Below are 13160 nucleotides of genomic sequence, written 5' to 3' on the forward strand. Positions count from 1 at the left end.
ATCCACACACTTAAAGTGTTTTGTGCACTGAGCCTGAGTGTCATCAGTGGCAGAACATGATGCTCAATCCACACCAGGGGAATTTAAAATTATGGAACATGGTGGTCTGTCTGTGCTTCGGAGATGGTCAAAGTTTATCCCAATATTTAAGAGCACCTAGAAAGGCCCATCCCCCATAAAAGGCTTGTTCAATAAAATGAGACCGAGTGCCTGGCTACATTCTTCTTGCATTCCTGAAGCTCAACCTGCGACCTCATCATCCTCCCATTCATTCAAGGCTTAACCTTTGAGCTGTGCTTTCCCCTACTTCCACTTCATTTGTAAATTCTAAATGAAATGGCAACAATTATTTTAGCTCTGTTAGATTAATTAACAGCCACATCCTATCCTCCAGTGATGTCGACTGGGCAGTCCAGGACTACCTCTCAGTCACTTAGTGCTGGCATCACATGATGAGACAATGACCTCGTGACTCATCCTATGTATGTCCACCATCCACTCTGTGGAGAAAGGGGCACAGCGGAAGAAGTGGAGGCATGGCCCCTTGCAACACACACACACAGAGGCATCTTAACTCCTCTAAGAACCATCTGCTGTTCTACAGATGCCAAACCGTGCTTCTCTGGATGGCAGGAGGCTGATAAACTCAGCAGCCAACTGGAAGATTAGTAGCCATGGCAAGGAAGTCAACTCACCTGCAGCAGTGCAACTCTGCCTGAAGGCATGGCAGAAGAAGCAAGGAGGTGGTGTGTGACTGAGAACTTGGTCCAGCTCACAAGCCTCCAGCAGCTAAGGGCAACAGAAATGCGGAAGCCGGTACAAGCTGGCTTAATGCTTGCAGCCTCAGAAACTGGGCATTAAGACCAACCACAAAGCCACAGGGGAAACAGCCAGCCAGGCCAAAGCAGTCCTCACCGACACACAGAACAGCGGGCTAGGAAGAAGAGAAAGGCCACTGGCCAGGCACCCACACCTCATGAAACACTCTCAGAACAGAGGGAGGAGTGCAAGGTCTCCCTTGACGCAGCAGGTCAGAGTCTCCTGCAAAACCGACACTTCAGCATGACTTGTATGTAAGTGGAGACTCACATGGGCAACAAACCCCACCAAGGCCGGGAAAACTCCAACAATACACTGAGGAAGGAAATGGGGAGTCCAGGCAGTCAGGGAACACTGGCAGAACTGCAAGCCAAACACTTGGTTCTGTGGAGCCTTTCTTGCAGGAATCCAAACAGATAACAGGGGCCATGGAAGCAAGACCTACTGAGGAGGCCTACGCGATGCCTAACATCATCATCACCTCTCTCGGCAGGTGAGCCTGTTGGCAAAGGCATTAAGAGGAGCAGGTGAGCGCACCTTAGTGACATAATGGTAGGTGTGTTTGAACTGTGTCTTCCATCTGCCGCAGCTAGCATGGCCAATGGGACTTGTAGTCCTACAACATCTGGAGGAAACCATGCTGGCTACCCCTGTGTACATGAAGGGCGGCAGAGAGAATGCCCCCCATGGGCCTCAAGAGATGGCAGGAGTGCACCCAGCACAAAGCCCAGGAGCAACTGACTGGATACAGAAGGCTCTATTGCTCTATCTCCTTGGGATGAGGGTCTACTTGGCTGAGATAAGATCCAGCTGCAAACAATGACTCAGCAGATGATAAGGAAGAAGAGGAGCAGCAGGCAGGAAGAGCTTAAGGGCCTTCCTCTCAGGCCCTTGCTGGCTTAACAGTTTTCCAGCTCCCACACCAGGTGCTCATCATGAACAAAACTGCCCTTGCTGCTGTCCCAGGTGTGTTTCTGGCCTGTTAAGAAACCAAAGAATACAAAAAAGCAGGGACAGAAAAGTAGAACTGAGGGAGGGGAGAAATGAGGAGAAAATTTAAACGTGCACTGCAGGTTATAGTGGTATAAAACGAGTTTGAGGTCTGAAGGGGTTAAATGGTTGTTTTTAATGATGCAACCTGCCCTGGGACCTTTGGGTGAAGGACAGGTAATTAATCAAACAATGACACGGTTTTCCTAAAATGTTGGGAGGGGTTTCTGAATGAATGGGAATGACTCCCCCACTGCTTGGAAGAGAATGCTTCTGAAGAACTCTGCTGCCTTATCTCAGAGCAAAGCTGCTGGCTTTAGCCCAGGCTGGGGGTGACTCCATCATCCTTCATCATTGGCCATGATGGCTGGGGCTGATGGGACATGATGAAGGGCACAGGCTCCCCAGTCCACAGAATTATTTGGGAAACTTCAATGAAAAACCACCATGCAGGTGCTTGGGGCGGCTTCTGATGCAGCTGGTCAGAGTAAAGGAAAGGGAAAGTAGAGGCCCTGGAGAAGGCAGGTGGGGGGGGGGGCCCTTCTCACTTGCAATTGGAGGGCCATCCTGGGCCCAGGAATAGACTCAGGGGACTCTTCAAACATCCATGGGCTTCTAAGGATTGTATGCCAGTTTTAAGAGGAAGCCTGGTGTTTTAGGAACACCCTTGGGTGTTCAGTAGTCATAAGAGGACAGGGGAAGAGAAAGGGAGGCAACTCATCAAACTGGGCATTGAATGCAGGATCCCAGCAGCCACAGGAGCTTCCATCACCTTCATGAATTATTTACTATTATTTAAAAGATGCAAGATCCGAGCCAGTTCATTTGAAGGGAGTTTACGCTCCCAGGTTTTTGCTGGTGCTTCATTCTGGTAATTACTATGATTATAATTTTAAGTCTGTCTTAGATTATTTGTTGCATTCTATTCTGCATTACGATTTTAATTGTTCCAATGATTACTTTTCAAATGGTCATCTACTGCCGTGGGAAGTGGCTCCTCCAGGATCTAGCTACCCACAGTTCCTGAAGCACTAGCAGTATCTAACAACACGCCCCCCCTCAACAATCTCTGCAAGGAAAACCCACACATGTGTGAGCACACGCCGCTCCCTCCTCACTTGGTATAGCCAGAAATGGAGGGGGGGGGGTTTAAGTGCATATTAAGCAAGTGAGTGACATCTGCAGCACACTGCGTTTTAATGCAAAACTAATTTTGCTGAAGCAGGGCCAGCCTTTGGATGGGTTGCCTTCCTCCCTTCTACTTTGTTGCACCAGTTACAACTCAGGTTAAGTGGGACACACAGCTTTCAGAATTGAGGCCATCTTGAGTCCCCCTTGAGAGAAGAGAAACTGGAAATCAAACTTAGCAGTAGGGGGAAAACTGGCGAGTGGGTGGGATCTGTCCAGCTCCATGATTTGATGCAGCAAGGAGAAACATGGCACTTTGTGCCTGTGCCCAACTTTGACAATGAAATGTGGCTCGGAACAAGGTATCCAGGAAACTGCTTCATGCCTCAGGAGCCAGTGCCAGAACTGGAACCAGAAATAGAACCAGGGGTCTGGTGGGAGTTGTAGTCCAAAACACTGAGGAAGACTGATCTAGGAGAACCAACCCAAAGCTTCACTCTACCGTGTCTAGCAATCTCCTCCCAAAGGCTTCACCTGCTGGATTTTAACAGCCTCCCCACTCGTGGCCAATTTCTGCAGTGGGAATTCAGGTGCATGAGGTTGTCCATAAGGTAATCTGATGCTCAATAAACTCAGCTGCCATCAATTTCAGCTGGCCAGATTTTCCACCTTGTCTGGGATGTGGCTCAAGATGAAGTTCAAGACAAGAGAGACTCTTTCTGTCTTGATAATTCCCCAGATCCTTAGCATGGGGCAGATGCCAGAGCCGCTAGGGCTCACTGGTGAAAAACTGGTTGTTTGAATCCTCAAAGGTTGTTGAGCCTGCTAATTTGATCCTTCCAGGTTAAATTGCCATTCTAATGTTCATTCTCCAAGAGGGTTGGCCACTTTCTCTTGTAAAGCCAGTTAGGTTGCTGATCCTCACAACTCCTGGTTGCAGTCACCCTCCTAGGGCAAACATTTTTCTAGGGTGTGTGGATTTCTTCCATGTGGCATTTTCACTTTCCTTACAAGCCATGTAAGAGAAGTAATCTTGACAGGATTGCATAAGGGGTGGTGGTGGAGGTGGTAGAAGAGGCTCCTGCAGGACGGGCCAAGGGGCAACTACCGCCATGCTGAATCTGGCAAGGCACTGAGCGCCACTCGCCTCTGCTTTTTGCTCTCCAGGCCCAGCACCAACAACTTCCCCGCCCCCTTCCTCCATCTGCCACTGATCCACTCATTTCTCTCTAAGTCCCCCTCCCGCCCCTTCCTTGGTATTTAGATAAATTATCACTATGCAGAGCTTTACGGCGCTTCTACTGCGTAGGAACTAGACTAGACCAGATATAGATAGTAAATGGTGGCGAAAGGGCCCTCTGCCCATGCTCGGAGGTATCGTCTCCGCGACCGTCCAGGCTAGAACTGCTACTATGCTCAGCTCTTTCCGAAACAGCGCCTGGCCATTTTGAAGAAGGAAAACCGTCTGATGGAGGAAGCCGAGCAGCCGGGATGGAGGGAAGCACAAGGCAGACGCCGCCGCGCTTGAGGGAGCCTCGGCTACCCGATTTACAGCTTCGGCGCCGAATGAGTTAAGGCGGCAGCAGCTCCGCTCCCCCCCCCCCGCCATCCCAATGGTTTTACCCCCCCCCCCCGAAATCGCTCCTCCTGCAATGACAGCATTGTCTGGGCTGGGGGGGGGGGCGGCGACAGGCCAGCCTCGAGACACCCCCCCCCACTCCGCCCGCCGTCGCGCGTGCCCATCCTCCGCGCACTGCCTCGGGCGTCCGGCGGGCCAGGGAGCCAAGGGCGCGACGGGCTCCCCGGGAAGGGAGGCAGAGGCAAGCCCCCTTGCCTTGCGCGCCCCTCCCCGCCAGGCTTGTTTACGGGTTTCGGCCTCCCGCAGTAGCAGCAGCAGCAGCAACTCCAGCCTCCGCCCCCCGTCCCCGCATCCTCCCCATTCTGTGCAGACGGGGCGCGGCGGCGGCGGCGCCGGCCGGTCCCTTCCTTCTTCCGAAGCGGCTCACCTTCATGTCGTTGACGATGGCTTGGAAAAGGCCGCCCAGCGCCCCGCACTCCTTCTCCGCCGTCTCCATGGCCGAGCGGCGGCAGCCCGTCGAGGGGGGCCAGTCCTGACACAGCCCCGCGAAGGCGAAGGCGGCGTCTCCTCCTCCTCCCTCTGCCTCGCCGCAGCCTCTCTCTCTGTCTGTCTCTCGCGCTCGCTCGCTCGCTCGGCTCGCCTCCCTCGGTCACTTCCCGCCACGGGCGGCCCTCCGCGCTGCCGCAGCCGGGAGCGAAGGCGATGAAGAGGCGCTCCGAGCAGTGGCCATCCTCTGGCCCGGAGCAGCAACAGCGACGACGACGAGAACGGCGGCGAGCGCCCCGCCGGCCGGGGAGGGGGAGGAAAGGAGCGTCGCCGCGCGCAAAAGGGGAGCCGGGCGGACGCCTCAGAGCGACGGGGCGCAGGAGAAGGCAGCCGGAATCCGAGGGGAAGGAGCGGAGGGGGGGGGGAGAGGGATCCAGTCACGTGGGCGATGCGGGGAGGGGGCGGGCCGGGAGGAGGGGGAGGGGCCGCCCAGGCTAGGGGCTTTGCAGGGAGAGCGGTGGAGCCGCCGCCGCCGCCACTCGTGGAGAACCCGCGGGTGACCCACAACTCCGCGCTCCGCCTGGGCAGCTTCGATGCAGCGGCTTCTTGCTCTCGCCCACCGAAGCCTGGCGCTGCCGAGGGGGCCATCGAAGACCCTCCCCTCGCCACTAACAGGAGGCGGCTGGCCCCTTGGGGACAGGAGACACCCCTCCTGTCGGACCCGAGGGGAGTGGGCGGGAGGGAGACCTGGTGGGTCTCGGCTACACATGGGGGGCGGGGTGCAGAGCAGCTGCGTTTTCTGGCTGTTGCCTCGAAGCTCCACGCTGCGTGGACGGGCTGGACTTAACCCAGCCCCCCCCCCCGTCTGCAAAATGGGAGCAACCCTGCCCAACCTCCCCAGGGGAAGCAGGGTGGCACCACCTCACCCGAGCTTGCCTCCACAGTCGCCCGCTCTCCAAAACCTCAGACCTGGCTCGACTGCTGCCGGGGACTGAACCTGCAGCTTTCTGCAGGCCAAGCAGCAGCTCTCCCGCTGAGCTACAGCCTTCTTAATTGCAGGGCGCCCTGCTCAAGAAGCAGGGGCCTCTTGGGCTTAAAGCGAGAATAGAAACGAGGTCAAGGTCAAAGGCAACCCTGAGCCCAAAGTCCACGTGCAGGGTCTCCATGGAGTTTCTGTTTAGGCCTTGCCTCCACCTAGGTAGCAAGAGATTGCTGGTGGGGAGGTACTGGTATCATTGCATCGCTGCTGCTGCAGCAGCTGCTGCATGATTATCTCCTCTAGAAGAGGCTGCCTGTTGCATCACTGCTTGAGGCCCGGCTGTCCTAAGTAGGAGGCACAGCCAGCTATGCAAGAGAATCAGCTTCTCAAAAGGCAGGCAGATTTTCCTGTCACAATTAGTAAACCTTTTCAACCAGAAGGCTACAAAGTGAGGTTCCAGATTTAATGCAGGTACACAGAAGGAACTGCAGAAGCCCCCGCAAGTGAGAGCTTGCAAAGAGAAGTGTGGCTATTTAGGGAGCTTTGCCTGTGGAAATGACACTCATTGATCCAGGAGAAGCCTTTATTTAAAAAAAAAACTTTATTCATACAGGACACCAAAGGTTAAATAAAATGTCAGGGTTCAGATTACTAGGGCAATGGACTTCCCCACTCTGTAATGAAAGAAAATGCCATGTCTGTTCACAGAAATGAAAGAAACCAGACCTACTTCTGAGTATAACGTGCAGGATCAGGGAGCACTTTATGCAGAGTGGATAGCAGCAGAAAGAAGGTCCAGCACCTGCTATGGTACCTTCAGACTGGCACACAGGGTAGATTCACCTTCCAACCTGCTTTCCTTCAGCTGTTTTTGACTAGAATTCCCATCAGACCCAAAATCACATCGTCGTGTTGGCTGGGGCTGATAGAGGATCCTTTCCAGCTCTACGGTTCTATGAACTGTAGTCCAAAACAGCTGGAGGAAAAGGCTGGGTAAGTCTTGGGCAGCAAACTGAGGTTTCAGCAGGCCCCCTTGGCCAAACAGCAGTGCAAACTGGGCAACCCCCTTGATCTCTCTCATGGCAGGGAGGATGTAGCCAAAGGAAGTGAAGTCCATTCTGCCATCAATCATTTTATTTGCCATACCTTTTATTGCAAGGAGTGTTTTACAATAGTACAAAGAAATCCAGGCTAGAAATACAGTTGGTCTATAGAGATCTATATATACACATACACACAGGTTAGCTGTAAGCTAAGACTGTGCAGTCCAAACACATGGTTTTTTGGGGGCTGGGTGGGAAGCAGGCAAGGGAGGTGATCCTGCTGGGAGTTCATAGCAGTTGACCAACCCACACATGGGGACCAGTGTGCAAGCCCACAGGGTTGCTGAGAGGGGTCAAGGCGCTGTGGATTTGGCACCTGCGTCCCCAAATCAGTGGGGAGGAAGGGCTGCACCAGGGTTTCCCACACACCCTCCCCCCTCTCAGGCTGGAAGTGGGAAGTCCTCCCATTTCTTTTTCCCCCTCTGGCAGTAGCAAAAGCACGGCTACGACCATCAGATGACCATCACAAGGGAAGGCGAGGGCTCTTGCACCACTGCCAGAGAGGAAAAGCACATCCCAAACTACACAGCAGCTTCTTGTTCCACCTCACAAGCAAATCTTGCCTGGGAGGATCAGAAAAGGCCCCCCAGAACATGCTGGCTCGTCCCCACAGCCAGGTGACATCTCTTCAATGTGTAGCTAGCAGCAATATCCAGCCAAGGTCGCTTCTCAACTCCAAGCCATGGAGTTAAGCTACTCCAGCTGCTTGGCTGCTTCCTCTGTGTCCCTTGGGTTCCAGCCTTCATAAGACAGTTCTCCGATCCAGGTTCTCGCCCCGGTTGGCTCGCTGGTGCCGGACCTGGAGGTGTTTGCTCTGGACCTTCTCAAAGTGTTGCAGCAACTCTGCGTAGTCTATGGCAGGGGTGGTGACAGAGGTCTTCTTGGAGGTGAGGCTGGCCTTTGGGCCATCCCTGGGGAGAGGGAAGAGAGAGCATCAGGGGGTGGGGACTGTTGCCAACAGCCTTGTGGCCAGAAAGAGGGGCTGGGGACTGGAAGACACATGAACTCTTGAGATAATCACCACTCAGGTGCCCATGGATGCAATAGTAAAAAAGAAGGGCAATGCTGTGACCACCTCTACTCCATCTCCCTGCAATCATATGCAGGTACAGCGGGACCCTTTTGTGCTCAACCAATCCCTTTGAGGAAGGGGAAATGTTCTTGAAGTTGCACAAGACCTCTTGGTATTCTTGCTCACTACAGACTATCTCTGATAATAGAATCATAGTATCACAGAGTTGGAAGGGACCTCAAGTGTCATCAAGCCCAATCCTCTGCAATGCAGGGATCTCAGCTAAAGCATCCATAACATATTGCAATCCATACGTTTACAAATAACTGAATTGTTGCTTCAGAGAAAATATATCTGATACTGTTTTAATATTCAGGATTTCTCTTCCCAATCTCATAGAAGGGTAAGCTAAAATGCAAATATTAAAACCACAGAAATCCAACCCAGGTGCAACGAATCTGAGTCAGCCACAAGAGCTTTGCTCCACCTGAAGTTCAACACAGTTGGCCTTCAGAATTGGCAGGCAAGTGGCTGCCCAAGGCGATGCCCCCCACCTCTGACCCCCATTTCCTGAATATGCAGCTTGAGACTGATCTTGATTCTCATGCAGAGACCTCAAGGGCAACGAGGAATAATGCCTGCCAAGCTCTTCAGTGCTCTTGAGCCATCCCCATTTATCTCAAAGTGGTGTCTGCCTGCAACTTCCTTCATTCAAAGCCAATCATGTTCTTGAAAAAGATTGGTTTTCTGAACCAGAAATGTACAAGGGCTGTTTTCAACATGGAGGTCTCCAAGATCCTCCCAACTGACTTGTATTTTGCTTTGTTTTCGTTCACGACATTTGTGGACTGCCCTTCATAATATTTATCTTCATAATATTTATCCCAGGGCAGCATGCTGAGGAACCTCTCCTTGTGCTCTGTAGATTGTTCTGGGGCATGCAATCAGTTCACATGGCATGAACTAGTTTATTGCAAACCATATACACCCAAAAACTCCCCTGTGGTTGCAGATTGCAGGGGAAGATGGAAGCAGACATGTGAGCAGTGTCCTGTCTGCCTTCACTCATCTTCTCACTGAGGAAGCCCTTAAAAGCTACCATTACAACCTAGACAGTTTGAAAAAAGGACCTTGGCTGGATCACCCATCACAGCCTCAAGCAGAGAAATTTGCAGCCAACCAACCGTCCCTCCCTATCAAGAGGGAGGGAAGCAAAGAGGTTTCCCTCCATGGCTCCCCACAAATGCCAGGAATGACATGTACATGCAAGGATGCTGTGTTTCCTCATAGGACAATTGTGAAGGTCTCACAGCCAAGACAAGATGACCTGGGCAGTTTGAATCTCGTCCTCTCTGCTTCCTACAAGCTCCCAACATTCATAATGGGGCAAGAAGGGCCCTTTATCCTAGCCTGCCCATTTGGTGTGACTAATCCAGGGTGTATTTGGAGACAAAGCCCAGTGCCTGAGCTCTGCTCAAACTGCAAAGAATTTCCTGTTTGTGCGCCTCTCCCTTTGGTAAGCGGACAGCCCAGCGGTTGGTGCTCTGTGGCTCAGCACCCTGGAACTGCAAGTGGGATGGGAAGGCAGGCAAGACGGGGGGTGGGTGGGGGGTAGATGCAGGAACAACAGCTGGAATCAGCGGCAGCAGCAACAGGGCTGCTTGAGCGGCCAGCCAGATTCCAGGAATGGCAGGTCTTCATCAGGGAGCAATATCGCAAGAAGATCTCCTTCCATTTGCCAGCTGAAAGGCAGCTGTCTCGAGGAAGGCTCATAGCAGAGATACAAGCTAGCACACTCATGTCCACAGCTCTGTTCCCATAGTAGGTTGGCTTAATAGTGGTGAAATCGTTCTAAGTAAGCATGCTTAGGATTGCACTGTAAAGCAAATGGCTGAATCTGTGTTTGGTGACAAACACCGAACTGAGTGCAGAATTGAGCCCACTCTGAGCTCACACCCTCCTGCTTTCTCAAAAATTGCAGGGGAATGTGAAACACAGGGCTGATGTAAATCAAAACTGGTGTAGATGCAGACAGGTGCTTCTACAAAGGAGAAGGAAAGGAGGCTGCACCTTCTCAGATATCTCAAATACATTATAGGCTAAAAACCAGCTGTTAGTAGACACCTGTCTCCAATCACCGGCTGATTAGCTGTGATGTCACAGAATGTTCATAAACATTACCAAGTGTCAGAACCTTGGTGAACTGCAGTTGCTAAGAGGAAAGTAGGAGGACAGTTTGACAAAGGCAAACCTCATTTAGGCCGTAAAGGCAAATGTGATGGGATGGAGGAAGCGGGGGGGGGGGGGGAGTTGCATCATACCTTAAAATAGGCAGATACACCTTGCAATGAAGCTCATGTACTTAATTATGCAAAACACACTGGACTAAATAAGACTCCTTGCAATGTTCAGTGGTACCTCGGGTTAAGTACTTAATTCATTCCGGAGGTCCGTACTTAACCTGAAACTGTTCTTAACCTGAAGCACCACTTTAGCTAATGGGGCCTCCTGCTGCCACCGTGCTGCTGGAGCCCGATTTCTGTTCTTATCCTGAAGCAAAGTTCTTAACCTAAAGCACTATTTCTAGATTAGCGGAGTGTGTAACCTGAAGCGTATGTACACTGTAATATTGTAACAAAATCTTACACTTATAACAACTATATGCCCCAAGTTTAAAAGTTTCTTTTTTGTAAACCACTCTGAGGTGTTTTGTTTTTTACAATCAAGCAGCACATAAATTCCATGGAATAAATTAATATTTGTGATTAGGCAACTGAACTAAATTATTGGAAATATTAGTGTTTCTATCTAATATTTGGTAAATGATATAACTGGAGAGGGGCAGTCTAATTTTATGCATGTTTGGAAGTGCAGCTGAATTCTATGGCCTGGATTTGCCCAGGACCACAGCCTTCGTTTTAGAGAAAGTTAAAGAGAGATTTCTATAGCAAAATGCAACTGGGAAACGAATTGGGGTTTTTCATCAGCTCTCTCCCCCTCCACGGAAGGCAGCCAGCACCTTCCTTGTTCTGGAGCGCTGACTCTAGTCAGTAGGACCACAATGGGCTCCAGATGGGGCCTACTTGTCCCTAGAATTGCTGGGCAAGAGCAGAACCTGGCAAAAAATGTGGCATCTCTTGTCTCCGGTCCTTGCTCTACAGCTTGCAGAGGAAAAGAGTTGGGGATACTTTGATGTAATCTCAAAAGTTGCAAGAGAGTTTAAGAGAAGTGTCGCTGGTCAGTGGCCACCTTCCTGCTCCTCCTGCACAACAGTTCAAAGCACTTTGCCCTCTTCCCCGGCTAATCTGTCACTGATCAACCCTTCCTTTACATGAGCCCTTGCCCACCGCCCCCAAAGAAAGCACATGCTTTGAAACACTGGAAGCAGAGCAAGCAAACTGGTCAGATTTGCCTAGCCTGCTATGATTGCAGGGTGAGGATGCTTTTGATTCAGATCTGGCTTTCTCTCTCTCTCTCTCTCTCTCTCTCTCTCTCTCTGTGTGTGTGTGTGTGTGTGCTGTGCACACCCATACAGGGCCAGCTCCAAACAAAACAAAACCTGCTGTTAACAGTTATCAACTTCACAAATCCCCACCAGACACTCTCTTTCAGCAAGTCAAAAGAGACCTCCAAACTGCTGCTGACCTAAGCTGGTCCAAGAAGGAGAGCACTTCTCCAGTTCCATCCGCCTCTTTCCCTGCATTCAATGGAGCAGCAGCAGCAGCAACTGCCTTGGAAATTCATTTTCCACAAGGAAAGAAGTGAAATGTCATGATGGAAGAGTTTAGTCCTTGGCAACCAGGAGAAGGATGTTGCAAGAAGTGGGAGGTGGAGAGGATGGGGTTCCAAAGGGATGGAAAGACTTGGAGGATGCCAGGCATTGCAACCCCTATGGTTGTCACCAATTGAAACAATTACAATTAAAAGAATAAACATGGATAGATGGTGGGTGACCTATAGAGATTTGTTGGACTTTTCAGGGAACAAACCCGGACTGAAACCACTGGAAGAAGTAAGGAGCCAAGTTACTGATTGGCTTCAGTATCACCAATTACATGATATGTTTATTGACGAACAAAGAAAAATTATTGTACAAAATGTATACACAATTATTGGAATGAGAAACAAAAGATGAGCTGATTAAAGAATCAATGACCCACTGAGCAATGGATATAGGATATAATATAGACTTAAACCTCTGGGAGAAACTTTGGGAAAAACGACCTGAAATTTACTGCATGCTACACACTGAAAGAGAATGATATGAAAATGATCCATAAATGGTATTTAACTCCGAATAGATTGGCTAAGATGTATAAGGTGGAATCGGACTTATGTTGGAAATGCAAAGAAGTAGAAGGAACTTGTTTCCATATGTGGTGGATATGCAAAAAAGTTAAAGTATATTGGGAAATGATATATAATCTTGTTAGCCCAAAAATGGAAAGTGAGAGAGGTCCCTAGTAAGGAAGACTGATTGGCAATTTAAGATGATAGAATATTCGGAATTAGCAGACCTAACAAGACAGAAGTGCCTGGCGTGCTCTGGTCCATGGGGTCACGAAGAGTCGGACATGACTAAACGACTAAACAACAACAACAACAACAACAACAACAAGTAGAATATGAGAACAAGAAGAACAGGTATTTAAAGAGGAGTGGATTTTTTTGGTCAATCCAACCTCCCAAGCGAGTCTGTTCCACCGCTGAACAGTGCTTACTGTCAGAAAATTCTTCCTGATGTTTAGTTGGAATCTCCTTTCTTGTAACTTGAATCCATTGGTTCAAGTCCTAGCCTCCGGAGCAGGATAAAACAAGCTTGCTCCATCTTCCATGTGACAGCCCTTTAGATATTTGATTATGGCTATCATATCTCCCCTCAGTCTCCTCTTTTCCAGGCCAAACATAATAATTCAAATACTGCTTTAGAAGGGGGAGGGGGTGAAACCACAAAATAGCTGCATTCTGTACTAACTACAGCAGCTGACCCATCTTCAAGGGCAGCCCCACATGTAGGGCACAGCACTAGTCTAAACAGAAGATTACAGGAGCATAAATATCTCT

The 13160-nt window shown here is 50.4% G+C and overlaps 2 protein-coding genes across 8 annotated transcripts in view; both read right to left on the bottom strand.

The window, feature by feature from the left end:
* The window catches only part of MTSS2 (MTSS I-BAR domain containing 2), a 57364-nt gene extending 51923 nt beyond the window's left edge, over positions 1–5441 (bottom strand). For all 6 annotated transcript variants that reach the window (XM_083454613.1, XM_083454611.1, XM_083454609.1 and 3 more), the window contains exon 1: positions 4944–5441. In XM_083454613.1, the coding sequence (XP_083310739.1) occupies positions 4944–5012 (69 nt within the window). In that variant the 5' untranslated portion in view covers positions 5013–5441. The remainder of the gene's footprint in view (positions 1–4943) is intronic.
* A 1659-nt stretch (positions 5442–7100) lies between these two features.
* The window catches only part of VAC14 (VAC14 component of PIKFYVE complex), a 70410-nt gene continuing 64350 nt past the window's right edge, over positions 7101–13160 (bottom strand). For both annotated transcript variants that reach the window (XM_083454606.1, XM_083454607.1), the window contains one exon: positions 7101–7995. In XM_083454606.1, coding sequence (XP_083310732.1) covers positions 7827–7995 — 169 coding nt within the window. In that variant the 3' untranslated portion in view covers positions 7101–7826. The remainder of the gene's footprint in view (positions 7996–13160) is intronic.

This window comes from Podarcis tiliguerta, assembly GCF_965153285.1.
Source record: "Podarcis tiliguerta genome assembly, chromosome: 8".
Classification (NCBI taxonomy): Eukaryota; Metazoa; Chordata; class Lepidosauria; order Squamata; family Lacertidae; genus Podarcis; species Podarcis tiliguerta.